The 27,825-nt window shown below is 36.2% G+C and overlaps 1 protein-coding gene across 22 annotated transcripts in view; it reads left to right on the plus strand.

The window, feature by feature from the left end:
- The window catches only part of Emsy (EMSY transcriptional repressor, BRCA2 interacting), a 103,050-nt gene that overhangs the window by 25,610 nt on the left and 49,615 nt on the right, over positions 1 to 27,825 (plus strand). For 21 of the 22 annotated variants that reach the window (XR_003483832.2, XR_003483833.2, XM_035442372.1 and 18 more), the window contains 7 exons: positions 4,289 to 4,565; positions 7,429 to 7,683; positions 12,788 to 12,937; positions 14,828 to 14,998; positions 22,119 to 22,255; positions 24,915 to 25,088; positions 25,673 to 25,871. Coding sequence is in view for 20 of the 22 variants with exons in the window: in XM_035442372.1 (XP_035298263.1) it covers positions 4,289 to 4,565; positions 7,429 to 7,683; positions 12,788 to 12,937; positions 14,828 to 14,998; positions 22,119 to 22,255; positions 24,915 to 25,088; positions 25,673 to 25,871 (1,363 nt within the window). In the remaining 2 variants the exon portion in view is untranslated. The remainder of the gene's footprint in view (positions 1 to 4,288; positions 4,566 to 7,428; positions 7,684 to 12,787; positions 12,938 to 14,827; positions 14,999 to 22,118; positions 22,256 to 24,914; positions 25,089 to 25,672; positions 25,872 to 27,825) is intronic. The other variant, XM_027407729.2, reaches the window with a different exon arrangement.

Below are 27,825 nucleotides of genomic sequence, written 5' to 3' on the forward strand. Positions count from 1 at the left end.
GATTCTCTGTAAGTGGAGTCTGAATGCTTTGTTCTTTTTCCTTACTCTTGTTTTTATCTTCATGATTTTGAGGTGAGAATGAATATTTGAGGTTGTCAGACAGATTCATGCTTTTAAGAAGGCACATTTATTTCCAAAGTCATATATAGGTCATGTGGTGAATTTTCAGATTCAGAAATTTAGAGTTACTTGTGTTTAAAAAAATAAACATTTAAACCTGGCTGTGGTGGTACACACCTTTAGTTCCAGTGCTCAGGAGGCAAAGGCAGGTGGATCTCTGTGAGTTAGAGGCCATCCTGGTCTACGAGAGCTAGTTCTAGGAGAGCTAATGCTACACAGAGAAACCCTCTCCCCCCACCCCCCCAAAAAAAATCAAAACCAAACATTTAAGGCAAATTAAATAAAAAAGACTCATTTATTCCACAAATAATTATTGAGCATCTACTGTGTTCCACTTGTAAAACTGTGCTTTCTTATTTCATTTCTTCTCTGCCATCTATTTTTAAAGATTTTTGGACAACTAGAGTATGGTTAGGACTAATAAATACACTTTCTGTGCTTTGTTTTCTGTTTTCTGGGTAATTGGATTTAAAAAATAACTTTATCCAAGGCTGTTGTCATATTATATTTACCTTGGATTTCTCACAATTTGTATTTAAGTCATCTTATCAAATAATTATTGTAGGTAAAGTGACTTTACATTAAGTTTAATTGTTTCTGATTTTGTAAACGGTGTTTACATTTAAATAGGTTGTGCATTTTCAGCGTAGATACATTTCCACGTATGTTAATATGCCTCATTTAAAACAACCTTGATACAGCACTGATACAAACAGAGCAACAGAATATAGCTTTATGCTTTCATGTGCTTGATTGATATTTTTCATTTTGTCCTTAGGGTGCAAGTCCCAGCACTCTTAAGGAGTTTTTGTGAGTGCTAGAAGGTCAGTAATTTGAATTATGGCCTGAATAAACACTGTGTGGCTCACTCGGCTTCAAAACCTTTTAATCTCCCCTGTTGTAATAAGCAACTTTAAAGTGTAAGTGATTTCTCCAGGGTGGAACTCTAGTTTGGGAAGCCCCTTTACAGATCAGAAATCATTGTGTACTGAAATCTCAAACTATGTTTTATCATTTGTATCTGTAATCTAAAATATGCTTCTAAAGATCCTAGATTTATTCTTTTCTTAATGTTATAATCCTGCCTTCATTCTGAAATTTTAAATATTTGAAGTGTGCACACTTCTCTTGCCCATTCATGCCCAACATTGCTAATTAACTATGGCATACTTTCCTGCCAAACCTGAGAAATCCTCTTTTGTACCACAGTCATCAGCATTGTGCCTCTTGGAAGCTGTGACTAGTGGTTCAGGATTGACAAAAGTGAAACCCAATTGCCTTTAGTATCTTAATTAGTTTGGGTCTGGTAGCTGTGAATTCTTTGTATACTCTGGGATATCAAAGTTAGGCAGGGAAAGAAAAAATGTTTCTAATGAAACAAACACAGTATATTCAATATCGTTTCTGGATAGAAGTGATCTACAATGCTGTATTCATATCCATCTAACATTAAATAGGAATAGTAAGCTTCTAGTAAGTACCATTTGTTAACTGTCAACTATTGACCAACTGCTATGTGCCTAGTAGATGCTTCACATATCATCTAATCCTTGTAATGATTTTATAAGGTTGGAATTATTATCCCTATTTTATAGAAAATATAAATTATATTATAGAAAATATAAAATGTAAAGATTTTAATATGTCCAGGGGCCTGTCATTTGAAAGTGGCAGAGGCAAGATGATCTAAGTGCAGGCTCATCTGACTCTGAAGCTTATGACCCTATTGCCATGTTGGTCTACCTCTCAGTTGGTTGTTTTCAATAATATTGCATATTGTTTGCTAATCCAGCCTGCTTGTGATTGTACTGACCAACTTTCTACAAATGTCTGCTGGTTAAGATATGTCTTGATTGCTAAAACAACAGACTCTTTAAACTAATGGACAAGTACTAATGTCTTAAATTGTTACACTGAAGATATGTAGTAATGATATAGTTTATATTTCCTTGATGTAGATACCAATTACAAACTCACTCAGAAAATTTTTGACTGATTTAACTTTAGACTTTCTTTAGGACCAATGTAAAGCTGAAAAAGAATTTCTTCTGTAGCTTTTTGGATTTTTTCAAAACAATCTGTTCTGTCCTAGGTAGGCACAAGTAGTTTTAGTGAAAGAACTGGGTATCACTATAGCACTGCTTACTCACTCCAAAATAAAATTGTGATGCATGCTACCAAAGCATGTGTTCTTTACTGTGAAATGGGGATAATAATAGTATCTGTGTCATGGGATTTGGGGACAAATAAATAAGCCCATGTATATATCAGCTCTGGGAACTTTCCTTGGTTCCTCTCTAGGAACCCTGCTGTTGTCATTCATCCACAAGTTTTAGTTTCTCTACTTGTCAGAATAATTTGTATCTGGTCACTTCCCTTTCTGCTAACACCCCAGCCCAAGAAACTGCTGTCACTTCTTTTCTGGCCTACTGTAGTAGCTTCTACTCTTGCCTCTTACTTCATGGCAACTAGAATGATCTTTTTACAAATAGACATCGCATCTTGTTTCTGTGCTTAAAAATATTCCCATGGCTTCTTAATTGCTCTTAATATGAAATTCAGATACTTTAGTCTGGCTTTCATATTTGATCCAGCTTCTGCTTTTAACCTTCTTTGCTGTAGGCTTTCTGCACTGCTTTTCTTTCTCTTTTCAACCTATTGGGTGATTCTGACCATGGGTCTTTTATTCAGTACGAGTCTCTGTGAAATGCACTGCTGCTAAGTCTCTTACTGGCTAAACCTTGACTTCTCTCTCTTTATATCTATTCTCTATGCCAGGCTAGGAGTGCACCCTGCTAGTTCACCTGTAAGGTGTAATTAACAGCTCCCACCAACACATTGGTCACTACCATTTCTGCTTGTTTAAAAGAACTTCTTAATTTGGCTACATCTACTGTTACTGCCCTACTGTAGCTTCCATCTAGCAGATAGATACTTTAAAAAAAACAGATTCAGTTTTTTAGATGTTTTAGATTTACAGAAAATTTAAAGAAGTTGCTTACTTTATACATCTTTCTCTGTTAATATTTTTTATTAGTATGCATTGTTTTAATTAATAGTAATAATGCATTATTAATGTTAATTTAAGTCCATAGTTTATTTGGATTTCCTTGGGTTTTACTTACTGTCCTTTTCTGTTCCAGGATTCCCATCCAGGATGCCACATTATATTTACCTGTTCTGTCTCCTTAAATATCTCTCACTGTGAAAGTTTCTCAGATTTTCCTCTTTTTTTTTTTTTTTTTTTGACAGGCCAGGTGTTTAGTAAGATGCCCCACTCCTAGAATTTGCTTGATGTTTTTCTCCTTATTAGATTAGGGTTATGAACTTTATGGAGGAAGATCACAGAGAAGTGGTGCCACTTGCATCACATCATATGAAAGGACATGACTTTACATTTTCTAGTCCTCCATTACTTCTCAATAGTTGTGTGCTTTATGAATGCCAATCTGTCCGTTAGATCTTTAAAGCTCTTGAGTATCCAAAGCTTGCTTTTGTCTTGGAGCCTTTGTTTCCTACTCCCCATGCCACTGAGTGCCTTTCTAAGTGTTAACAGCACATGGTTCATACTCTGACCTCATTCTGGTTTCTGCTCAAATGTCACCTTATAGGGAGATCTTCACTGAGTACGTCATTAAAAAAAAAAAAAAATTCTAAACTCTAATCATTCTTTTTTCTTTACCCTGGTTTGTTGTCTTTTCCACTTGTTTCTACATGACATATATTTTTTATTTCTCTCTGCATTAGAATGTAAACTCCATGCAAGTAAGTTTTGTTCTTTCTTCTATCCTCAGCATCTAGAATCATGCCTGGCACATAGTAGATGCTCAATAAGTATTTACCAGTGAACAAATCTCGATTACTTTCTCATGTGATGGTGTGGATTTATCCCCTAAATGGTGTATGGTATATTGGGATACTTACAGAGCCACATCATGCACAACACTGAACATTGCCTCTTAAAATACTTGCTGAAAATTTGTGTTTTTAGGTAGTTTTGATTATTGTTGGTAAAGGAGAGTGTTAATATACTTTTAATTAATTGTATATTCCTCTCTGTTGAATTGTTTTTTCCTGTTGCAAAACTTAGTTTTAAATTGTGTATGAGTTTAAATACATTGATAGTATATAATATGTACATGAAAATAACTTATTTTTCCTCCTTTAGGTTATTATAGTGACCACATCACCAAGTTCAACCTTCGTGCCCAACATTCTCTCCAAATCCCATAACTATGCAGCAGTCACTAAACTTGTACCAACATCAGTCATTGCTTCCACAACTCAGAAGCCACCTGTTGTTATAACTGCATCACAGTCCTCTCTGGTCAGCAGCAGCAGCAGTGGCAACAGCAGTTCTACATCATCACCTGTTTCTAGTACAGTTGCAGTAACAGCAGTGGTGTCTTCCACACCATCCGTGGTCATGTCAACAGTAGCACAAGGTGAGTGGTGGCCACTATTTAATTCTGTCCCTGTGTGGAGGGATTTTGAAGACCGGGGGGGGGGGGGGGGGGGAAATATATGTGAGTGTGAGGTCAGTGATGACTTGCCTGCTCACCCTCCCTTAGCTTGAGAATGAAGTGTTTCCAATTTTCTCTTCTCTGTAAATCCTCCTACACCTTGTCCTGTCCTCCTCCCACCCCCATTCCTTTCTAAATTCATTTCTGTATGCCTTTAATCCCAGTACTTGGGAGGCACAGGCAAGTGGATTTCTGTGAGTTTGAGTCCAGTCTGGTCTACAGAGTGAGTTCAAGGACAGCCAGGGCTACACAGAGAAACCCTACCTCAAAAAACAAAAAAAACAAACAAACAAAAAAGCAAGTAAAAAAACAAAACAAAACCAACAACAACAAACCTTGGAAGCAAATAGACACATATTTATTTAGGCTTTTCCTCAGATGAAAGTTAGCAGCATATTGTACATACTGTTGTGCACTTTGATGTTTGGAAATGAGAATTTGTAATTTGGTGTTTAAAAGTCTGGTGATGGTATCATAGAGAGAAGTGTGAATTGGTGTGTTTTGTGTATATTTGAAAGTAGTTTAGTTTTAGAGGACTGCTTCTTTCTTGATTCTTCCAAATCTTTGCTCAAGATTGAAACCTATAACTAGCTTTTTGGATGATTCTCAGTTCTGTTCTTTTGCTCTCCAAAAACTAATGAATGGGTCATTGATATTACTTAGGTTGATTGAATTTTTTATTTTGTTGCCACCATTTCTTGTAAGAATTTTTTTTCTTTCGTTTTATGCTTTTCCTCTTGTTTTCTGTGGACTTCATGAGTTCCTTTCCTGACATTAGTTCTCCTACCCTGAGCCTGCTTCAGCTTATAGTATGCTGCTTATAGTATGTTTTTGTATATATTTGTGGGGGCATGCAGTCATGGCACCTACCATGTGGATTTAGGGCTCCAACTCAAGTCCTCAGGCACGGCAGTCCCCTTTCTCTGCTGACCCATCTCTCCAGCCCAAGAATAATGTCTAATTTTTTTTTAATTGAAACTTTAACATTCTTGCTTGTTTTCCTTAAACACACAAAACATGAGCAGTACTCTTAACTTTTATGTGTGTATTATCTCTTTTATACTTTATTATGTGTACATATAGGTGTGCATGTGTTATATAGTGTGGTGGTCAGAAGACAGCTTTGTGGAGTTGATTCTATTTTCCCACCTTTATGTGGGTTTGGGGATCAAACTTAGATTGTCAAGCTTGCATAGCAAATGTTTTATGCCCTGATGTTTTAAAAGGGTTTTTGGGTGTCATTCTTTCCCTAAAGTTCATATTACAGCATTTAACTATTTTATATTGTGATTAGTCTTTTTTTTTTTTTTTTTCTTCAATTTGGTATAATGAAGCCTTTCAGGTTGGGCAGTTTCTTTTTTGTTTTGTTTGTTTTTGTCTTGGAATTTGGAGACAGGGTTTCTCTGTGTAGCTTTGTAGCCCATACTGGCCTCGAACTCACAGAGACCCGTCTGCCTCTTCTTCCCAAGTGTGAGATTAAAGGCATGCACCACCACCGCCTGGCCAGGTTGGGCAGTTTTAGAATGAAAAATGATTTATTATTTTTGGCTTGTGGTTTGAAAATCTAAGATCAAGAACTTGTATCTTGTGATGACTTTCTTGCTTTAGAGCTTCAAGATAGTGCATAGTAGTCACATGGCAAGAGACAAGGTGTGCTTATGTGTGCCTTTTCTGAGTTCTTTTTCTCTTAAAAAGTCACTAATATTCAGTCATGGGTTCTTCCCTGACTACCCTGCTTAGTCTTAATGGTATTCTAGAGGCTCTGCTTCTAAACTATAGTCATTAAGTCAGATGAAGTGTCTAGCTTTTTAAGACTTTACATTGGGGATTAAATTTGAACACATCAACACATGGGCTCTGGTATATACTCAAACCATAGCACATATTTAGTCAAAATTACTGATGTAGTTTCATTCATAATTCTTCCAAAGATAGACTAATATGTTTGATTTAGTGGTCTTCCCTGTGTTCTTTTGGGCATCCAACTGTACAATAAATTAATGATTCTGGAGTCTGACTGGATTAGTGTCTGAATTTATTTGCAAAATGTGATGAGTTATTGAATGAATGACTGCACATAAACAAGTATTGATTGACTTACTGGTTTTTAAGAAACTTTATTATTTTAGAAGTTCATAAGACAGAATACTTCATTCAATTAATTTAGGTGAATCATCATTGAACCAACAAGGAATTTTTTTTCCCTCCACCATTGGTTAGATGAATACATTGTTGGCATCATAGCCAGTCATGAAAATATCCAAAGGGAGAAGAGAAAATTCCTTTTTGTGTAGTCTTCCTAAGGAAAAGATTCCTCTCATAACATGATGGCTATAACCAGCTTTACCCTATTGCCAGGAAAAGTAATGGAGTACCATCGCAAGCTTAGATCAATTGGGAATTGCCCTCTAAAACTGACTTAGGGACAGGCCTCCATCAGGTGTATGCCGATGCCCAGGAATGTGGATTCTCAAGGGAAAAAAAGCATGGTTTTGTTAGAAATGAAGAAAGAAATTAGACTAGCAGCCAGCAATGGTAACAGAGTTAAACTACAGTGAAAATAAGTAAGATGGTTACAGAAAAATTAGAAGCTTGTTAATGAAGCAAGACAATATCCAAGAGTGGGCACTGTAATTAGTCTACTTAATAGTTGTTTTTTATAACACTTGACTTTACATTTGAACATTTGTGTTCCCAAGACATTAGTTGGCTGATGGAATGGTTCAAATCCTCCTTGTTTTGATCCTCCCACCCTCTCCCTTCCTAAATCTTTGCTTTTCTTTAGGTGTGTCCACATCAGCAATCAAAATGGCATCTACAAGACTTCCTTCCCCCAAAAGCTTAGTGAGTGCCCCTACCCAAATTCTTGCACAGTTTCCTAAACAGCATCAGCAGTCTCCTAAGCAGCAGTTACATCAAGTGCAACAACAGACACAGCAGCCAGTGGCCCAGCCTTCCTCAGTGTCTCAGCAGCAGCAACCTCAGCAGTCACCATTGCCACCCGGTATCAAACCGACCATCCAGATCAAACAGGAGTCAGGTAACTGGAAAATGTGCATGAGGTCTGCTGGGTATCCTCAATTTGCTGTTCTTCTGCTCCTGTGGGTCATTTGCATAGTATTTCTTCCCATTTAGATCTTCAGTGTTTTATGGTTTCCAGTAGGAAATGGCCTATAATGTTTTCTAACCTATAGCCCTAAATGTCTGATTTTCTTAGAGTGACTTTAAATGGTTTCATGGTTTTAATTTCCATCTCACATGTTTATTGTTGGTATGTAAACATGTTGCTGAACTTGTATCCTTCTAGCTTGGTGAACTTTATTATTTGTGGGAGTATCTACATAGATTTCTTGGGATTTTTATGTATGCAGGAGGTATTTCATTATGTCATATGTAAATAAGGCAGGGTTTTTCTTCTTTTCCATGAATCAGTATTCCTCCCCCATTTCCTTCTTTCCTTTCTTTTTTGTCTTATTTCACTAACTAGAATGTATAATAAGTAGGATTGACTGGGACAGACTTTCTTGTCTTGATCTCAATCTTGAGTAGAAGGCATTGGGTCTTTCAATGTTGAGTGTGAGGCCTGTTACAGGATTTGTATAAGTGCTTTTTGAGTTGAGGACATGGCATTTCCACTTTCCTTCCTTTCATTATGACTACATGTTAGGTTCTGTCAACTATTCTTCCATGTTCAAGTGCTGTGACCACCAGATACTTCATTTTGTGTTTAGCTGTTGATATGTTGAATCACGTGGGTTAACTTTCTGTTGAACCAGTTACATGTAGGAAATAAGCCCCGCTTGGTCATGGTATATAATTCTTTCTTATACATCAGTGGTTTCGGTTTTTATTTCTGTCCACGAGAGGTTTTATTTATTTATTTATTTATTTAATGTATTTGTAGATCATGTTCACATGCGAGTATGTGCAGATGTGTGTGTAGGTTTCTGTGTGTATGTATGCAAGTACAAGTACATGTGGAGGGCAGAAGTTGATGCTGGTGTCCTTGATTACTCTTCACCTCCTAAGTTGAGACAGGGATTCTCACTTGAACTCAATGCTTGCCAATTTGTTTAGTTGAGTTACCTGGCTTGCTCTGGGATCCCTTGTCTCCAACTGTTAACTCTAGAACACTGGGGTTATAGGCAGGACACCACATGTGCCTGGCATTTATGTGTATGGTGGGGACCTGAACTCAGTCCCTCAGATTATCTGCTGAACATTTCCCCTGCCTTGGGAGATGTTGATATATAGTTGTCTTATAGTTATCTTTGCAGTGTCTTTGTCTAGTTTGGTTATCAAGGTACTACTGACCTCAGAATGAGTTTGAAGTGTTCCGTTTTCTAGAAGAGATTAGGGAAAATTTGTATTAATTCCTTAAATACTTGATGGACTTCAATGAATCTGCTGGGCCTGGAGATTTCAATTTTGGAGCATTTGGATTATGAACTCACTTTTTTTTTAATGGTAGGGAAACTATTTGGATTAAGTGTTTCATTTTCATTGAGTTTTGGTAGTTTATGATTTTTAAGTTTATTCATTTTTAAGTTGTCAAAATGGATAGTTATCACTATCAGTTCCTTATTATCCTTTACATGGTTACAAGGTCTATACTAATGACCTTTTTCTTTGTCAGGCTTTCTAGGGATTTTCAATATTATTGAGTTTCTAAAATTTTAATAAAGTTTTGCTTCATTAAGCATTTTCTGTTATTTTTTCAGTTTTTGGTTTCATTATTATTTTTCCCCATTTGGTTTTGTTTTGCTTTTCTAGCTTCTTGAGACTGGAATGTGGATTATTGATTAAAGACCTTTTTTTTTCTATCTATTTAGCAGTTAGTTCTACTATATCTATATAGCTATATTTTGATAAATCCTCAGAATTATTTTGTCAGCATTCTGTGTATTTTTATATATTGTCATTTTCTTACAATTTTTGTTCTGAAACCTTCCCTGGGACTTCCTCTTTGATTTATTTATAATTATGCTGTTTTATTTCCAAATGTTTCAGAGTTTTTTTTTTTGTTTTTGTTTTTTTTTTTGTTTGCTTGTTTCTGTTATTGGGTTTTTCTTTTTTTCTTTCTTTTTTTTTTGGTGGTCCTTTTGGTATTCATTTCTAGTGGATTCTACTATAGATAGGACATATTCTCTGTGGTATTTTAGTTGTCATTAAGCAAGTGTGAGGAGGATAAGCTGAAGTTCTTTTTTTCCTGAAATGTCCTCTGGCTAAGAGCTATACAAAAGGGCCTTGCACTCCATGACTGTAGCAATTTGGAGTAGAATCACCAATTTATTGAGCTGAGGGAAGAGAAAGAAAAATGGTACAGGCTCAGATGTCACAGAACTTGACTTGAACTTTTGGTTTGGTTGGGTACATGTTTCTTTGTTTGCTATTTGCCATAAGACCCCCTTTCCAAAGTGTCTCAGTTAGGGTGTCTGTTGCTGTGAAGAGACATCATGACTGGCAACTTTCATAAAGGAAAACATTTAATAGGATGGTTTATAGTTTCAGAGGTTTAGTAAATTATCATGTTGGGACATGGCAGCATGCAGGCAGACATGGTGCTGGAGAAGCTGAGAGTTGTACATCTTGACATGCAGGCTACAAGAAGTGGTTTGTCTCACTAGGTGTTGCTTGAGCATATATGAGGCCTCAAAGCTTGCCTCCTCAGTGACATACTTCCTCCAACAAGGCCACACCTCCTAATGGTGACACTCCCTTTTGGGGGCCATTTTCTTTCAAAGCACAGCAAAGCATTTTCTTTTATTGCATTCTATTTATGTTTTGTGTGTACATGTATGTATGTGCACACGTGCTGTGTGAGAGCAAATGTGTGTGCATGCATGTGTGCCATTATGTGCACGTCGAAGTCAGAGTACCCCTTGCAGAAATGGGTTCTCTTTTTCCACCCTGTGGGTCTTTGGGATGCAACTCAGGTGGTCAGACTTGATGTCAGTTCTTTTACCTGTGGCGCCAGAGCCTTTTAATGATGGCTGCATTAGTTCCATTATGTGGATTGGAGAGCTCCTTATACCATCACACTAGGCATGGTTCTCCAGAATGTTTTAGGTGCATTAAAATGACTGTCCTTTGGACGGTCGCTTTCTAGGCCTCTCCGTTTCTGAGAGGGTTAGAGTTCTTAAAAACTTGTTTGGAAATTTGTTTATTTGATTTGCTGTCTTTTTCATGGTCAGTTTTGAGAAGTAATGTTTTCTTGAAATGTTATTTATTTGATCCAGATTATCAGTTGATTTGCATGGAACTGCATAGAATTATCCTTTGGTTTTATGTATTTTTTTCTTTGTGTTATTTCTTTGAGCTTCTTTCTGCATGGGCATTATACAGGATTATGGTTTATCAGTAATATTAGAAATAATTTTTCTTATATAACCTCACTGCTTATGATTCATTATATTCAGAAGTATTTCCACAATACTTACTGAGTTCTTGAAATGTATTAGGTGCTTTACAAATTTATTTAATCTTTACAATAGCCTTATGAGGTATATTCCAATTGATTTTTATTTTGTAGATTAAAAATTAGCCACGAGAGTTAAGTTACTTAGCTAATTATGCCCAAATACTGTAATTTTAATTTCTTTCTAAGATAAAGAAGCTTAGAATTACTTAAAGCTACTAAATACATACATCTGTTTCTTTCCTTAATGTCTTAGTTTAAATCACTACCTATATTAGTTACTTTCTTGTTGCTATGACAAAAGCCATTTAGGAAAGAAAGGGTTTACTTTGACTGAAGTTAGAAGGTCATGGTGGGGAAGTAATAGTGGCAGGAGCTTGAGGCAACTGGTCACATTGAGTCTTTAGAGAGGCAGCAGAGAATGGACAATGCTACTGCTTGGTTCCTGTCTCCTTTTTATTCAGTCTAGGATCAGAGCTTGTGGAACAGTGTAGATCTTTTCCCTCCTAAACCTAATCTGGAAAATCCCTCCAGACATACCCAGAGGTTTGCTTCCATGGAGGTTCTAAATTCTATCAAATTGACAGTCAAGATAAACTATCATATTACACCAAAAAAAAAAAAATGCAATTCTTAATTTTCTCTATGACAGGGTTTTGTTTTATGTGTTTGCTTTAAAAGATTAGTAATGGAGAAATGGCACTGAAGTTTTCTTTAGTTACCCCTGATTTAGAAGTGTAGCTAGATCTCATAGTTTTTAATGAATACTTTGTTTGGAAAGCCAATGTAAACATCATAGCATTGTAAATATAAAAATTTTAAAATGTTAAAAAGTCCCAACATAACTTTCTTAACATTTTTATTATATTTATTGAATATTGCCTGTGAGATCTTTTTCACTTGCATATTTTATATAGATGCAATACTGATGTGGCCTTTTGTGGCATTCTATATTTGATAAAGTGAGTTATTAAAACTCTTCTTTTAGAAAGCTATTTTAGGACTTCAGGATATAGTTTAGTGGTAGAGCACTTGCCTAGCATGTGTGAATCCCTGGGTTCAACAGTACTAACAACAAACAAACAAAAACAAGAAAAGATTTTTAAGCTGGGCATGGTGGCACACATCTGTAATACCAGCACTCAGGAGGCAAAGGGCAGTAGCATCTGTAGATCCAGGCCAGGCTGGACTACTCAGTGAGTTCCAGGCCAGCCTTGGTTACATAATAAGACCCTATTTCAATACAAAACAAATGAAAGATGAGACAGCGTTTTAAAAAAGTCAAACAAAAACTGTTCTTAGCCTATTAAGTTTTTAATCAGCTTATTATATCAGTTGGAGTCATGAAAAGTCTTTGTTGCTGAGAATCTGGAAGGGCTGTTTGAACTGCTTTTGATACCTTATGCTAGTCCTTTCTTCTCAAGTACTTGTATGGAACAGATTATTTGCTTTTGCTAACTGATTTGAAAGCTCGTATGTACACCACCATAAATGAAAATCCAGATTTAGTTTTAAGAAATCTGTTAATATAATATTATAGCTGCATTTGTGAATTGGGAGAAATTAGGCAAGAGGAATTTGAGCAATGAGAGCTTAGAGTTTCATCAGTGTTAAAAAAGCATCTCTGGAGTTAGGCTCAATAAATGTGTGTGACTGTTGCCCTATTGGGCTGAGTGACATTCTTTTAAAATTATTTTTACTGAGATTTATCTTTTTTCTTTCAAAGGTGTTAAAATCATCACACAGCAGGTTCAACCAAGTAAAATCTTACCCAAACCAGTGACTGCAACTCTACCCACCAGTAGCAATTCCCCTATTATGGTGGTTAGCAGTAATGGTGCAATTATGACAACTAAACTGGTAACTACTCCTACTGGTAAGTTTCACAAACATCAGTCCATTCATTCATATGTCATCAAATAACTTCCCATACCAGCAGTGTGTTGACATTGCACATCTAGAAATTAATGAGATAGTTCTTCGAAGAAGTCTTTTTCATTTTGTTTTGAGACAGGGTCTGTGGCCTAGCACTGTATATTGCTGAGGATGACCTTGAATTCATTCTTGATCCTCCTGTCCCCATCTCCTGAGTGCTGGGATTAGAGGTGTGCGCCACCATACAGGTTTAACAGGTGCTTGGGGTCAAACCCAGGGCTTGGTGCATGCAAGGCAAGCACTTTACCAAACAGTTTTCAAAAGGTCTTTCTTGGCTCCCTCAACTTCTGAAATTAGCTCTCTCGGTTATATTTTCTCATAGTCCTCTGTTAGTTTTCTTTATTGCAGTTATTCCAGTTTCTACTTATCTACTTGTTTGTTGAGTTGTTTTATCTATATTAGACAATAAATTTTATGGGATTAAGGGAACAGATCTGTTTATTAACTATATGCAGATGCACAGTTAGGATTTGTTGAATAACTGAAAACATGCCCAACTCATAAGAGTCCATGTTACATTACAGTGTAGTAAGGGTTGCCTAGACTGATGGAAGCATGCCGTTGTTCCCAGGTAGGAATGCAATCAACCTGTGCTTGAGGTGGTAACTATGAAGAATATTTTAAATTACCACCCTTTGTGAACTCTATAAATATTAAATGATATCAAGTCAGGAGCTAAGGAGATAGTTCAATGTGTAAGGACCTGAGTTCAAATCTCCAGAATTTACATAAAAGCTAGACCCATAGCAATACTGGGTCATGTTTCTGTGTTTATAGTGCAACAGTGTTTCTTTTTAAAACAGAAGCTGGAGTTGTTGTTGTAATTCAAAGCATTCAAACTTTATACTCCTGTACCACGTTTACTTTGCACTAGACTTTTTTTTTCCTGGTTCACATGTATTCTGTGATCAGACTAATTCTTCTTAATGTTCCTCTGATGGTTGTAGTGGTTATAAGTTTTTAAAATAAGTGACTTTCTAATCTAAAATTACTTTTTTTCAGAGGTGGGATATTTTGGAAATGTCTGTCACGGTGTTCTTTGAATTTCATTTCAGTTTAAGCAAATGCCATCTCAGCCTTTTCTCCTTTTCCTGATTCTTCTTGTAGTACTAGTCTTTATGAGTTACTGGGTTTATAAGAAACTGCAACAGACTCATCTGATTAGTTTTTAATTCTTTGGGAAAGAGAAAAGTTGTAGAAATAGTAGGAAAGAGTATAAAATCTGAGATATAAAGATAGATTTTTCTAATAGCTCAGTTAAAGTTGAAGAAATATGCAAATAGAGATAATTTTAGTCTAAAAACTATTCCTGGCAATTTTTGTCAGTTTCAACTATATACCTTGTAAATTGATGGGATGATCCTTCAAAAGATTGAAATCTCTTTAGAGAGTTGCAGAGTATAAAACAGAAAAGTTATAAATTTTAGGTGAATAACATTGACTTTTTTTGCTGAATGGTGATCTTGAATTTAGCTCTGGAACAGCATCAAACAGACACAGGGACCTTAAATATCTGTAACAGAAACACCTACAGTGCGTTGGCAGGAAGTGGCTACATTTACTTTGGCCTAAAACTGGTGGAAGAAAGATAGCGACACATCACAAAGTTTTATGTGTAAAATTAATTTGAATCTACTTGGCATTGGTTCTTGCTATAACACATTGAAAACTGGCTGTAAAATTGTAAATGAATGTCTTAACACCCTGAAATTCCATTTCAAATTAAAGTGGTATATATGACATTGAACTATAGTGAAATTTTACAGTTATCATTCTTTCTATAAGTTAAAAATGTTGATAAATTTTTCTTTTCACTACTTTCTTCCTATAGGTACTCAGGCAACATACACCCGGCCAACAGTGAGCCCATCCTTAGGTCGAGTAGCTACAACCCCTGGGGCTGCAACCTATGTGAAAACTACCAGTGGGAGCATCATTACCGTAGTACCCAAATCATTAGCTACTTTGGGAGGCAAGATAATTAGCAGTAATATTGTTTCTGGTAGGTATGTCCAGAGTATATTAAAAGCATGGTGATTTTCAGTTAGAAGAAAAGTCATGTTTCTCTACAACAGAACTCTGTTAACACCAGTTTTTGCTTTAAAATTTGACACTTTGTTTTCAGTCCTTATGTGTAGTGATTAAATACAGCTTTTATTAAGTCTAAAGTTTAAAGAGCATTTAGTTTTAAGTCACAGTGCAAAATTATGGTTTATGTTTGCATAGTCATTTTTCATTTGAAAAAAGAGTCTTCCCATTTGTTAACCCTTTTTGACTCTGTATGACTTGAGGTATTGTGCCAGCTTTACAAGTGGAGATATGAGGACTTAGAGGTCATGCAAAGCTGTCAGTGCCTACAAAGAGGATAATGGAAGGGAGGACCTGCATTTGCATCTGATTAAGTTTCAGGAACATAGTTTGGATTTTCAGTTGCTGTCACTTCAGCTTATTAAACATTTTAAATGTTTGACTATCTTTGTTTTTCATCATTTGCTGTTTACTTTTTAAAAATATTTTACTGGGATAGTAAAACTAACTTTCTATTTATTGGAAGTATGTTGGAACAGTACCTGGTTTTTATTGGCTTGTTAATCTTTACAGTATTTGGGTTACAGATTCTGAAATGGCATGCTAATGAGGCATTTGTTTTCTTTGATTATTATTTTTAATTAAAATTATGTAAATGATCTGATAAAGCAAGCCTTGTGGACTTTAGCTGTCTACTATTTTTGTAGACTAGTCATGTTTTGTCTACTCCGGATGAGTTGTTCTAACAGTAATTTGATGTTGCTGATAACCCAGAAAATAGGAAAAAGCAGAGCAAAGCATGGTGTTGGCATAAAGCTCTGTGTTCAGAGCTGTTAATTTTGGCTCCACTCTTAAGTGTGAGAAAACCCAGTGTTTGCCAACCTGAGGAGGGTGAGATGAGGAGGGAAGGGATCATTGTGTCTTAGCTTTTAAGTGGATATCTAAGTAACACAGTTAATATTCTAATTTATTATTTGATAGTATCGTTAACTAGTATAAATCTCTTGCTCATACACATTTCAGAAAGTTGACTTCATTGGAAGGTAGCTTTTTATGACCTTAAACAGCTTTCTTACATGTATCTGAGTTTGTAGTACTGTATAGCTTGCAGGTCTGAATGTCATGAGGTCTCTTTTGGGAGCTTATTCAGGGTGTAGCTGCTTTGTACTAGAGCAGAGTCATGTCCGTACACACCTCCTAGAAACAGGTTTCATCTGATACCTCAGTATCTATACACACACACACACACACTCACTTTTGTACTATCACCTTTGTACTAAAGATGAAACTGCTCAAGGTTAGTTGCTATTTCAGGTGAATGGGTGGTTCAACATGAGAAGAATTATTAAAATTCTCCAGCTTTCCAGCACTGTAGGATATTTTGACATAGAGTTAAAACAGTTTGACTTGGTGGCAAATACTTTTACCTACTGAGCCATCTTTCTCCCATTTCACAATCTTTATTTAAAAAGAAAAAAGTACTCTTACTTTTTATTCTTGCTTTCCTATGACATTGAGATTATAGTAATTTAAAAAATCTTTTTGTCAGCTGGTAGTCTGATTGAAAAAATTGGGATAATTTTCTGCCATCTATGAGCAGGTAGTATGTTCTGCTTTCTCACTCCCCCACACAAAAGAAATATTTGTTTAAAAACATTCTCAGACATTCAGCTGTAAGAATAGAGGACTTTAAAACAAAAACAAACAATTTCCCTTTCACATTGGGGGAATTTAGAAAGGTGCAAGCAAAATTAAGACTCTATACTGTTTTGTGTAAATGTTTATATATATATAATTTAAAATTTAATTTTTTATTAACAATTTAGATATTTTCCCAAATCAGTAATTGTATTTTGATCACTTCATGGTTATGTAATATTCTCTTGTGTATCATAATTTAATCATATTCTTACTGTTGAGTAGTTTAATTGTTTACAGGTGTGGAATTTTTGGCTTTTAGATTTTTTTTCTTGTTTAGTTATTATAAATACTCCTGTGGTGAACATATATATTATTTGTGAAGCTCTTGCTTCCTTTGTGTAACACTTTAGAAAACAGATTAAATTTTCCATAGTACTTTTCTGGAAAAGTTGTATTTTTATTAGAAGAAACAAATGGAAGCTTTTATTTATATGCATATGTTTCAGATAACTTTCAGATTTATACACACACACACACACACACACACACACACACACACACATATATATATATATATAATGTTGAATTTTGACTGTAGAACTATACTCATTTTATGCAGAATTTGGTTCCTTCAGAGATGAATTAATTGTCTTAATTTTAAGGGCATTTTGAGGACCTGGAGCAAGACTTGGTTTGACTCTTTTAATCTTTCCAGTGTCTAGCAAGGAGCTGTTGTTTGTATGCTTTTTATTTATTTATTGTATTATTTTTTGGGCAAAGCAGAAAAAAAATTACACAGAAACCAAGATAGAGTAATTTAAGAATCTGTGGATAGTAGGATCTAAGCCAATAAATTAGTTAAGTCAGATTACCATAATATTCAAATTCCTCCCACTCCTAAACCATTGGGATGCCCTGTGAACACTGTCACTGAGCAGCACTCCTCAGTACTTTTCTCCCATCCCATTCAGCATTATATTTTGAATCAGGCTCTTGCTGAGTTTCTCAGGCTGACTTAGAACTTCTGATCCTTCTGCTTTGGTCTCCTGAGTAGTGTAGGCTGACATCACCAAAAGCCTGGCTATAATTATTTTGATTTTTTTCATAGTTTGTGTTACTGTTTGAGACAGGATCTCACTATGTAGTCCAGGCTGGCCTCACACCAGCTATTTAGCCTAAGATGTCTTTGAACTTGCTGTTCTTTTACCACTGCTGTTTGCAAGCACCCCCCACCCCAAGAAAATAATCTTTGGAATTTATTATCAGAAAACCCATTGTGATCCAAATGTGATGTTATATTTGGTTCCATTGTTTTTACCCTTTTTAAGTATAGTCTCTGTTGATAGGTTCTCTGAAATACCAGATTCTATATGTGGTGCTGTGATAATAAACGTACACAGGATTCAGTATGTACTCAAAAAAAATGCTAAATGTGTCGGGAAGTTGTGGTGCACATCTTTAATTCCAACAGTTGGGAAGCAGAAGCTCTGGGATCTCTGAGTTCGAGGCCAGCCTGCTCTCCTTAGTGAGTTCCAGGACAGCCAGGGCAGCATAGAACACCCCTGCCTGAAAAAACAGTAACAACAAAAAAGATTGGGGGCTGGAGAGATGGCTCAGTGGTTAAGAGCACTGGCTGATTTTCCAGAGGACTTAGGTTCAATTCCCAGCACCCATATGGCAACTTGCACCAGTCTGTAATTCTAGTTCTAGGGGATCCAACACCTTCACACAGACATACAGGTAAACCACCAAAGTACACACATACACCCAAAGATGTATGTGCTTCTTTTAAAATATCCACAGAAGGTAGGTGTGGTGGCATACACCTTTAATTCCAGCACTTGGGAGGCAGAGGCAGAGGCAGATTGGTGAGTTCAAGGTTAGCCTGGTCTACAGAATGAGTTCCAGGGCAGCCTGGCCTAACAGAAATACTGTCTTGAAAAACCAAGGAAAAAAAAGAATGCTAAAAGGGATACAGATGAAGATCAGAGGTAGAACAGTTGTCTAGTATGAGCAAGACTCTGGACTTGATTTCTGGAACTGTAAAAGAAAAAAAATTAAGAAAAACCAACTAAAGGAAAACAAGGATGCTAATCAGCTTATTTGGGTTCTGTTCTATTATGAAAACTGTAGGACCACTGCTGTGAAAGCCTGTCGTATGGCCTTTTCTTTTTGAATGTGTAACATTTCTTTGTATAGATTTCTCCTTAGGTGAAACGTACACTGGAATTTCAGGCATTTAATACTGGTCATTTTAGAAAAGCATGATGTTCCATTTTAATACAATGTTATACTTGTTATTTCTTGTTAGCCCTTTTCTCCCATTTTGTATTATTCACCCCTTAGCTCCATTCATTAAACTGGCAGACTTGATTTATGACTGTCTCCTAAATTGATAAACATTTATAGTGGCAGGGGTAGGTATTTTAGTACATATAAATAAAACCAGTTGTTAAGCAAGTTATCTTACAAAATGACCCTTAAATTTTGATGTTGTTTTAGTATAGTTCATGTTTCTTTGAGGTGGTTAAAAACACTTTTCCATTATCAAATATTTGATAATTTTCCAGTGTCTAAAAAGGCCTATATAATCATATATGAGGTATTAGAATTAATCAGAAGTAAAGTTGGTTTAAGTGAATAATGAGCAGCTTGGTTCTTGTGATTTATAATGGCTCAGTTATTCACAGTATAGTTGAAGGAAAAAAAAAAAAACAATTGTAAAGCTAGTTGGTAGATACAAGTGCTTTCTTATGTACCTGCTTAGTGGCACCTTGGACTGATGAGGCATTGGGTAGTAGCTAGTGTATTGTCAAGATTTTTACTGGATTGCCCCAATTTAACAGAATTTTTAAATAATTTTTTAAACTTTTTTAGATTTAGAACACATGCGCGCGTGCGTGTGTTCACCATGTACATGCCTGGTGCCCATGGAGGTCATAAGAGGGTGTTAGATCCCTTGGAAGTGGAATTATGGATGGTTATGAGGCACTGTGTAGGTGCTGGGAACTGACCTCAGGTCCTCAGCAAGAACAAGCCCTTGACCTCTGAATCATCTCCTTGGCCCCTTCTGAATAAATTTTAGAACTGGAACCTTGTTATTCAAGGTCTAAGATTATTTCATATAATATGTTAATTTGAAAGTCTAGTAAGGAATGTTAATATTTTTCAATGGAAAATGATGTAACTTTATGTAATATTTTTGAGAATATATTAGTCATGTTTTTATTGAGTTCTTATTCTCTATTTACTACACAGGCCTGTAGAAAAATATAATCTGTCTGCATTTTTAGGCACAGAAAATTTTAGGAGCAAAAGTAAAATTGGGTGTAATATGCTCAGTTTGAATCAGCACATTGAGGGAAAGGTGTATATTGACCAATCTTAAAATCTGTCAGAACTTTGAAAGTTCCACACAGGAATTTGGGCTTTGTCGGATAAGTAGTGGGAAGCTTCATAGTTCACTGTATGTTTATGTTTCCTGTGTACAGGAGGAACTAATATGCTTAAATTGGTAGATTAAGGGCCTGAACCAGTATAAGCTGCTATTTTTTGTTTGTTGGTTTTAATATTTATTTTGGGGGGAAAAGGGTGCCTAGGTCAGAGGACAACTTGAAGGAGTTGGTTTTTTCCTACCCTGTGGGGCCTAAAGATTGAATTCAGTCATCAGGCATAGCTAGCAAGTGACTCTACCTGCTGTGGCAAGCATGGCACACATGTAAGGTTGTGACACTCAAGGTGGAAAGTTGAAACTAGATACAGTGGGAATTAGGAATACTCTTTAAAACCAATTTAAGCTGTTTCAGATTCTTGGTGTAAAAGGTTTCATTTAGGATGCTGGATTTGGTATGCAATATAAACCTGTAAGGCAGAGAAGCTTGAAATGGAGTAACAGTAGGGAAGCAGAGGAGAGCAGTGTTGACTGAGCTTGCATGGATATCATTTTTAAAGAATTTATGTTATTGATGAGCTGAGATCATTCACACATAACAATTTCAAAGTACTTGCCACTCTCTGTGCTGAATACTGAGGCGTCAGGAACATGAAAAGGTCGTATTTTGTTGGAAGGTGGGAGTTGAGACAAGGCAGGAATCCAAGGTTTGTACCAGGCCTTCTATCTTGGACAATTAGCTATAGAGCGTTAATTTGATAGTATTTGATTGGTGGGAAAGAAGCAGATTGTAGGGGAAAGCCACTATAGATTTCTGTCAGCAGATTTATATACTTAGAAAGTAGATCTTTTATCTACCTTATAGAAAATTAGGTTTGATTATGCCATTTTCAAACAAAAATTATTTTTGTTACCTCTTCATCCCCTTAGGATCCAACCCTGTCCTTCCTTTTCCCCCTCCTACTCCCAGTAGTAATTCCCTTTCCACTTTGATGTCCCATGTGACCTTTTGCTCTTCCCTCCTTCCTTTCATAACACTTGTTCACCCTCAACTCCTTATTTTCATGCATACAGGATCTAAGTAAGAGGGAGAGCATGAGATGCTTGTTTTTCTGAGGCTCGATTATCTCACTTGTTATAATAAAAAGTAGATCTTAATGGCTGAAAACAATTTTACCCTGAAAGTCTACTTCCTAGTTGCAGTCTCTAGAGTTGTGCATACTCAGAAGCACGTATTAAATGTCATTTGGTTTACATATCTGTGTTCACTATTTGGTTTTACTAAAATTCATTTTTTGTAAGGCGAGGTCTCACTGTGTAGCACAAGCTGGTTTAGAACAGTCCTCCTGCCTTCACCTCTCAATGCTGGGATTACAGATGTTCACTACCATGCATGACTGTCTTACGTCTTCTCATAAATTTTTTTCTACAATTTAGTGAATTTTGATGTTTGCCTATAATGTTACTTTTTTGAAGAGCTTTTCTGTCATGTTGGCTGCATACATTTAATACCAGATTCGAGGGAAACACGTGTCATAAGATTTTTGTTTAATTTTAAACTAGTCAGGAAAGAGTGTTGATGGAGAAATGGACAGTGGTATTTTTAGATTTGGTTTATTTGGTGTGTAGTTCCTCAGATTTTCAATAGAGGATTGCTTTAAGACTCACTTCTTGCTGGGTATGGGGGTGCATGCCTTTAATCCTAGCAGTTGGGAGGGAGGCAGAGACAGAGTTAGGCGTATCTCTCTGTGTTCTAGGTCAGCCTGGTCTACATAGTAAATTCCAGGCCAGCAAGGGCTACATAGTGAAACCCTGTCTCAAAAACCTTAAAAAAAAAAAAAAAAAAAAAAAAAAAAAAAAAAAAGCCAATTCTTAATATTTATCATTCTGGGGTAATTTAGAATTTACTGTTCCAAACCTTCATTTATGTCCTTAGGACCACACTCTTGTCACCTAAAATGACATTGTTTCAACATGTATTACTTGTATACATCATAAACAGGAACAACCAAATGTCCACTAGTCCTTAACTCAGGCCTCCTTTTCTTCCCACTTCTCCAAGGAACGACTACCAAAATCACTACAATCCCAATGACTTCCAAGCCCAATGTGATTGTTGTACAAAAGACTACAGGAAAAGGAACGACCATTCAAGGCCTCCCTGGCAAAAACGTTGTCACAACATTGCTAAATGCTGGAGTAAGTAAGACCTTGAATACACTCAGTAATCCACTAAGCATTTTTTATTTTGTGTGCCTTGGTGTTTGCCTACATGTATGTCTGTCTGTATAAGAGTGCTGGATCCCCTGGAACCAGAGTTACAGACAGTTGTGAGCTGCCTCGTGGTTGCTGGGAATTGAACCTGGGTCCTCTGAAAGAGCAGCTAGTACTCTTAACCTCTGAGCCATCCCTCCAGCCCTCCACTAAGCATTTTAAAGGCCATCTATACAAACATTTTTCTAAGAACATCAGAATCCCATGGTGGACGGCACAGCTTGATTCTCTAGTGCTGTGATAGAGTAGCCTTTATTTATCATCAACTGATGCCATTTTTCACAGTAATCTGAAAGTATATTGCTCATAGCATGTGATCATGCTTTGAATGCTTAGTTTTGTTCAGATGGCAAATTCCACTGGCTTAGCTGAAGGAAAATTTGGAACAATTTTATTCCTGCTTATGGCTTGTAGATTAGCATTTGATCTAGGCTGGACAAAAAATTATTTGAGTTTAAGATAAAATTGATAGACGGGGATTTGTTAGTTAAGGTTTGTTGCTTATTCACCACCACCACCCACCCCCCATTCCCATTTTTCCCATTTTAGTCTCTGAAGACAATTGTTAAGAGGTTTGAGTTAGACAGATTAGGCTTTGTGTCTCCTTATTGTAGTTCGACCTTGGGTAGCTTATTTAACCATTGTAATTTTTTATTCATGTCTACATTGGGGTGATGATGGGTGTTTTGAAAGTGCTTAGAACAAGAACAGTGTCTTAACACATGGGAAGTTCTCAGTCATTGGTTCTTGCTGTTCTTGGTATTAAGTACTCAGACGTAGTAGCACAGTTACTTTTTCTGACCTCACTGGAAGACAGAGTTCTTTCATTTAAGTATATCATAAAAGCTTATGCATTATAATCTTTTATAATGCTGAAAGTGGTCCATATTAGGCCTTTTTGAATTTACATAGCAATTCAACAGGAAAGTCAGGATTCTATAGACTTGTATTTATAAATGGTATAGCTGTGTGGTGGTGGCTCACACCTGTAATCCTAGCACTCGGGAGGCAGAACAGGCAGATCTCTCAGTTCCAGGCCAGCTTGGTCTACAAAGTAAGTTCCAGGATAGCCAGAGCTTTAACCAGAGAAACCCTGCCTTGCACCCTCACCACCCCAAAGTGTATGTTATTTGTTATGGAAGAGCTAAGAGTCCTGTGTAAATTTTGTTCAGTAGATACTTGAACAGCAGTTTGTCAAAAAAACTAGTAAAAACGAGTGGATCAATCTATGGGACCATTGTCATCAGCACACAGAGCATGTGTTTATACTCCCTACCTACATCTGTGCAGGCCCACTACACATGAGAAGAGCTTTCTCAGATGACAGACATCCTGCAAGCTGGTTTTGTTTGGCTCACAGTGCTTGGACAGGCTGTCAAGCCTTTTACAGATCAGCATGCCACATACTTGCAAACTAGTGACTGTTGGAGGACAAATCAGAACTCTTTCTGGGAATACTGCTGCAAACAGTATTCGAGAGTTGAAATAACCACCTGATTGGAGACACTTTGTTGCCTTTAGATAATTGTAGTTGATAGTTAGGTTTATAATTTTTAGGCTCAAATTTAGATTTGAATTCTCAATGGTTGCCTTTTAAACAGCTCAGCTGGTTGCTTTCAGCTTACCAACTGCTAAGTTTGAAAGCTACACATCTATGATGATGATAGCTAAAAATTAAGAAAACTGCTAATGTGAAAACTGCTGACTTTTAATTTTATGAATTGTAATTTAAAAATTATTAATAAAATTTCTGTATTTGAATCTAATTCAGTTAAAATACAACTGTGCTGAGATTAAACTATGACAAGAAAATGGTACTTCAGAAGAAAACAAAGGGTTGAGGATATGGATTAGTGGTAGAGGATATATACCTACCATTCTCTAGCAACACACACACACACACACACACACACACACACACACACACACACACACACACACACACTACAGAATAGAGTGGGTGAAAGGTTAATGGCCTTGAATCTGTAAAAGACTACAGTAGTATTAGTAACATACTAGTAAAACATGAGAAATGCTTGAAGTTTTCTTCCCCCTTTCCTCCATATAATCTTAGAAAGAATGTTACTATCTTTGCTCTTTTCATCTTTCCCATACTTATTCATCCTGCTGTATACCTTTATAATTTCATATATGCCCAACTTATCTTGTATGCATATGTTTATCTGTTGGTACATTGCACAGTTTTATGACCTACAATTTCAACTTGCAGATATAACAATTGTTAGCATTTTAGTGTATGTTCTTCCAGAAATACAGGTATTCTATGAATGGGATAGTGTAAGTTCTTAGATGTTCTTAGATGTGATTTTTAAAAAACTTACCCAACAGAAATAATTTCTCTTTTTTGGCTAAAAAGTTGGGCAGATGACTTATAATATTCTTTTAACTATGTCCAGGATTTTTTAATCACTTAGAAATCATGTACTTTGTTGCATAATCTACAGTCCTTTTCCCATCCTGGCAAATTTTTTTGTGCTCTTTCAGTAAAAGGACAGTTGTTTGTTTGTTTTTTAATCATTTAAATGCATATACATCCCTTAAATAATGGTTGACTTCAATTTAGGGAGAAAAGACTCTTCAGACAGTGCCAACTGGAGCAAAGCCAGCTATCATTACTGCTACAAGACCCATCACCAAGATGATTGTAACACAGCCGAAAGGAATAGGTTCCACAGTCCAGCCAGCAGCTAAAATCATCCCAACAAAAATTGTCTATGGACAGCAAGGGAAAACACAGGTATGCTGTAAGATGTTGTAACTTTTCTTGGCTTTTGAATATTTAAAATTCCCAGGTAGGAACTTTCTTCCCTTTTCTTTCCACCAGAAGACCAGAGTCTCATTCTATGTACCCACTTAGGGAAGGTCACAACCATTTTTAACTCTAGCTCCAGAGAATTCAAAACCCTATTCTGTCCTCTGAAGGCACCCATGTACATACATAGACACATTAAAAAACAAAAGAAGGAATCATAGCAGTTGCAGTTTGGCATGTCTCATTTAAAATATTGTACATAGCTTAGTTCTTGTTCATCTGTGGATTGAATTATTCTTTGGTAAGCAATACTGGGCCCAAAGCCTAATAATAAATATACATAATGGTAATTTCTGTATCTGAGAAATGACTTATAAATTTAGCTTTTGTTGCTGTTTCTTTTTGAGATAGGATTTCATTCTAGCCAGAGCTGTCTTTGAATTTGCTAGTCTTCCAGCCTCTCTCAAGTGCTGGGGTTATTGGCATAAACTACCATGCCTGGCTAGTTTCGCATTTAAACAGTGCTCTGAAATTTCATCTGGACATGCTTCTGATTTTTTTTTTTCTAGGTTCTCATTAAACCTAAACCAGTGACATTTCAAGCTACAGTTGTTAGTGAACAAACAAGGCAGCTGGTAACAGAAACATTACAGCAAGCATCGAGGGTAGCAGAGGCTGGAAATTCATCTGCTCAGGAAGGAAAAGAAGAACCACAGGGTTACACAGACAGTAGTTCCTCTTCCACAGAGTCCTCCCAGAGTTCCCAAGGTAAGACTTACTGTGCTTCTGATTACACAAATACTGATGACAGCGTGCCTCAGTTCTGAAACAGCTGTTACTTCTAGGGATTCCAAACCAGACTTGTATGTATGCTGGTAGTTCTTTTAATTTGATTCAATTTTTTTTTTTTGCCTGTTTAATAAATGAGATGAAATTTTATTTTTGATATAGCTTACCATTCTTACCTCATGCCACATGTTCATCAAATCATTGATAGATTTTTAGATGATGGTTTTTATCAGGTAGGTAGTGTTGAGCCAGGCAGAACTATAGTTTCCAGATGATAACTTTTGTGTTTTTCTTCTTTGGTTTGGGTAAGTAGAAGAAATATATAAGAAAAGGAATGTGTTTTTAAAATTGATTATTGCTGAACCTTGAGAAAGAGTCAAGGTGGCCAGAGGTGAGCTGTAAGTGGGTGGCTGTACATCCCATTTTGTATGGAGTTTTAGTTTATGTTTGTTGTTGTGTGTAATTATGAATAACATTTCTTTAACTCTCAGAAGTATTCAAAATGGTAATCAGGAGTTATCCCAATTATTAGAAGCTGAACACCACAGCAGGAGAAAATTTTCAGTATTGTTGTCATTATGACATTTTTCTAGGAAATCTCTTACAATATACATGTAGGATCTACTGGAAGCTCTGAGACTTTGTCTTCTGTTCATGTTACTCAATTATCCTGACTGCCCTTGTTGGGTGCCGCAAGCTAAGGAGTCCATCTGAAATATTGTGTGTGTGGGTGGGTGTCTTGATTTCAGATTTTGTGTGTGTGTGTGTGTGTGTTTAGGGACGGGAGAGATCAGTCTTACAGATGAGATCCATGTTTAAACATGATATTCATTTATGTATATAAACCGTATACACTTAGTCTGAGGATAGATTTACAGTTTTATTTTTGTTTTCCTGCACCTGTGTTCTAACTGTGACCATCATGTGAGGTCAGGTGTGGGATTTTCTGCTAGTAGTGCTACTTTGTTTAGAAAGGTTCAGATTGTGGAACATTTTGGATTAGTTTTTCAGCCAATGTTATGTCTTTGCTTATGAACTCTGATGCATCTAAGCAAAAATCCCTTCTTTCATCCTATTCCTTGTTTCTCTCTTCCTTCTCCTACTATATTAGCCTTGCTGGTATGCCTGCTGCTTTTCTTAAACACTGTTAGAAAGCACATTGTTTTTCATATTATATACTAATTCTTCAATGATACCTTCACATTCATTTTACATAGTTTATATTGCTGCATGCTATTTGTTGACAATTATTTGTTGGTTTGTGTTGTGTACTAAGAATTGTGTTAGACCCTATAAATATTGAGTAAAATATGTGCTAAGAACTGTGTTAGACCCTATGAAAATTGAATAAAATACAGTTCTTGCCTTTTTCCCCCTTCCCCTTAAAGATATGATTTCATATAGTCCAGTTTGGCCTCTAACTCTGTAGCCGAGAATGGTCTTGAACTTCTGATCCTCCTGCCTTCATCTTCCAAGTGCTGGGATTACAGGTGTGTACCACCACACCTGGCCAATTCTTGTGCTGTAGGAGCTTAAAATTTAGACTAGGAAATTAAAAAAAAATTCATATACAGTTGCAGCATGCAAATTTTTATTAGTAATGAACAAAATTATGCCAAATGAAAACATACATTCATAAAGCAAGTAGAATTGAAAATGATCTTTCAAAGTTTGTTAGTTAAAAAAACGTAAGCTGTTGATTTCAGTTAACAATATAGAACTTATTTTAGAAAGTGGATAGTTTTCCTCAGCCTGCTATCAGGGATAGTAATACTTTGCAAGTCATTTTACTAATCCTTGTTTTATCTTTCTGCTGATTGTGAATCATTACAATGTGTGACTCATTGCCAGTCATTCCTATTTGTTTATATTTTATTCTATTTGCTCAGTTGGTTGTTTCATTTTTTAAAAAAATTTTGTTCTTTATGTGTAT

The sequence above is a fragment of the Cricetulus griseus genome, chromosome 3 (assembly GCF_003668045.3).
Source record: "Cricetulus griseus strain 17A/GY chromosome 3, alternate assembly CriGri-PICRH-1.0, whole genome shotgun sequence".
NCBI lineage: Eukaryota > Metazoa > Chordata > Mammalia > Rodentia > Cricetidae > Cricetulus > Cricetulus griseus.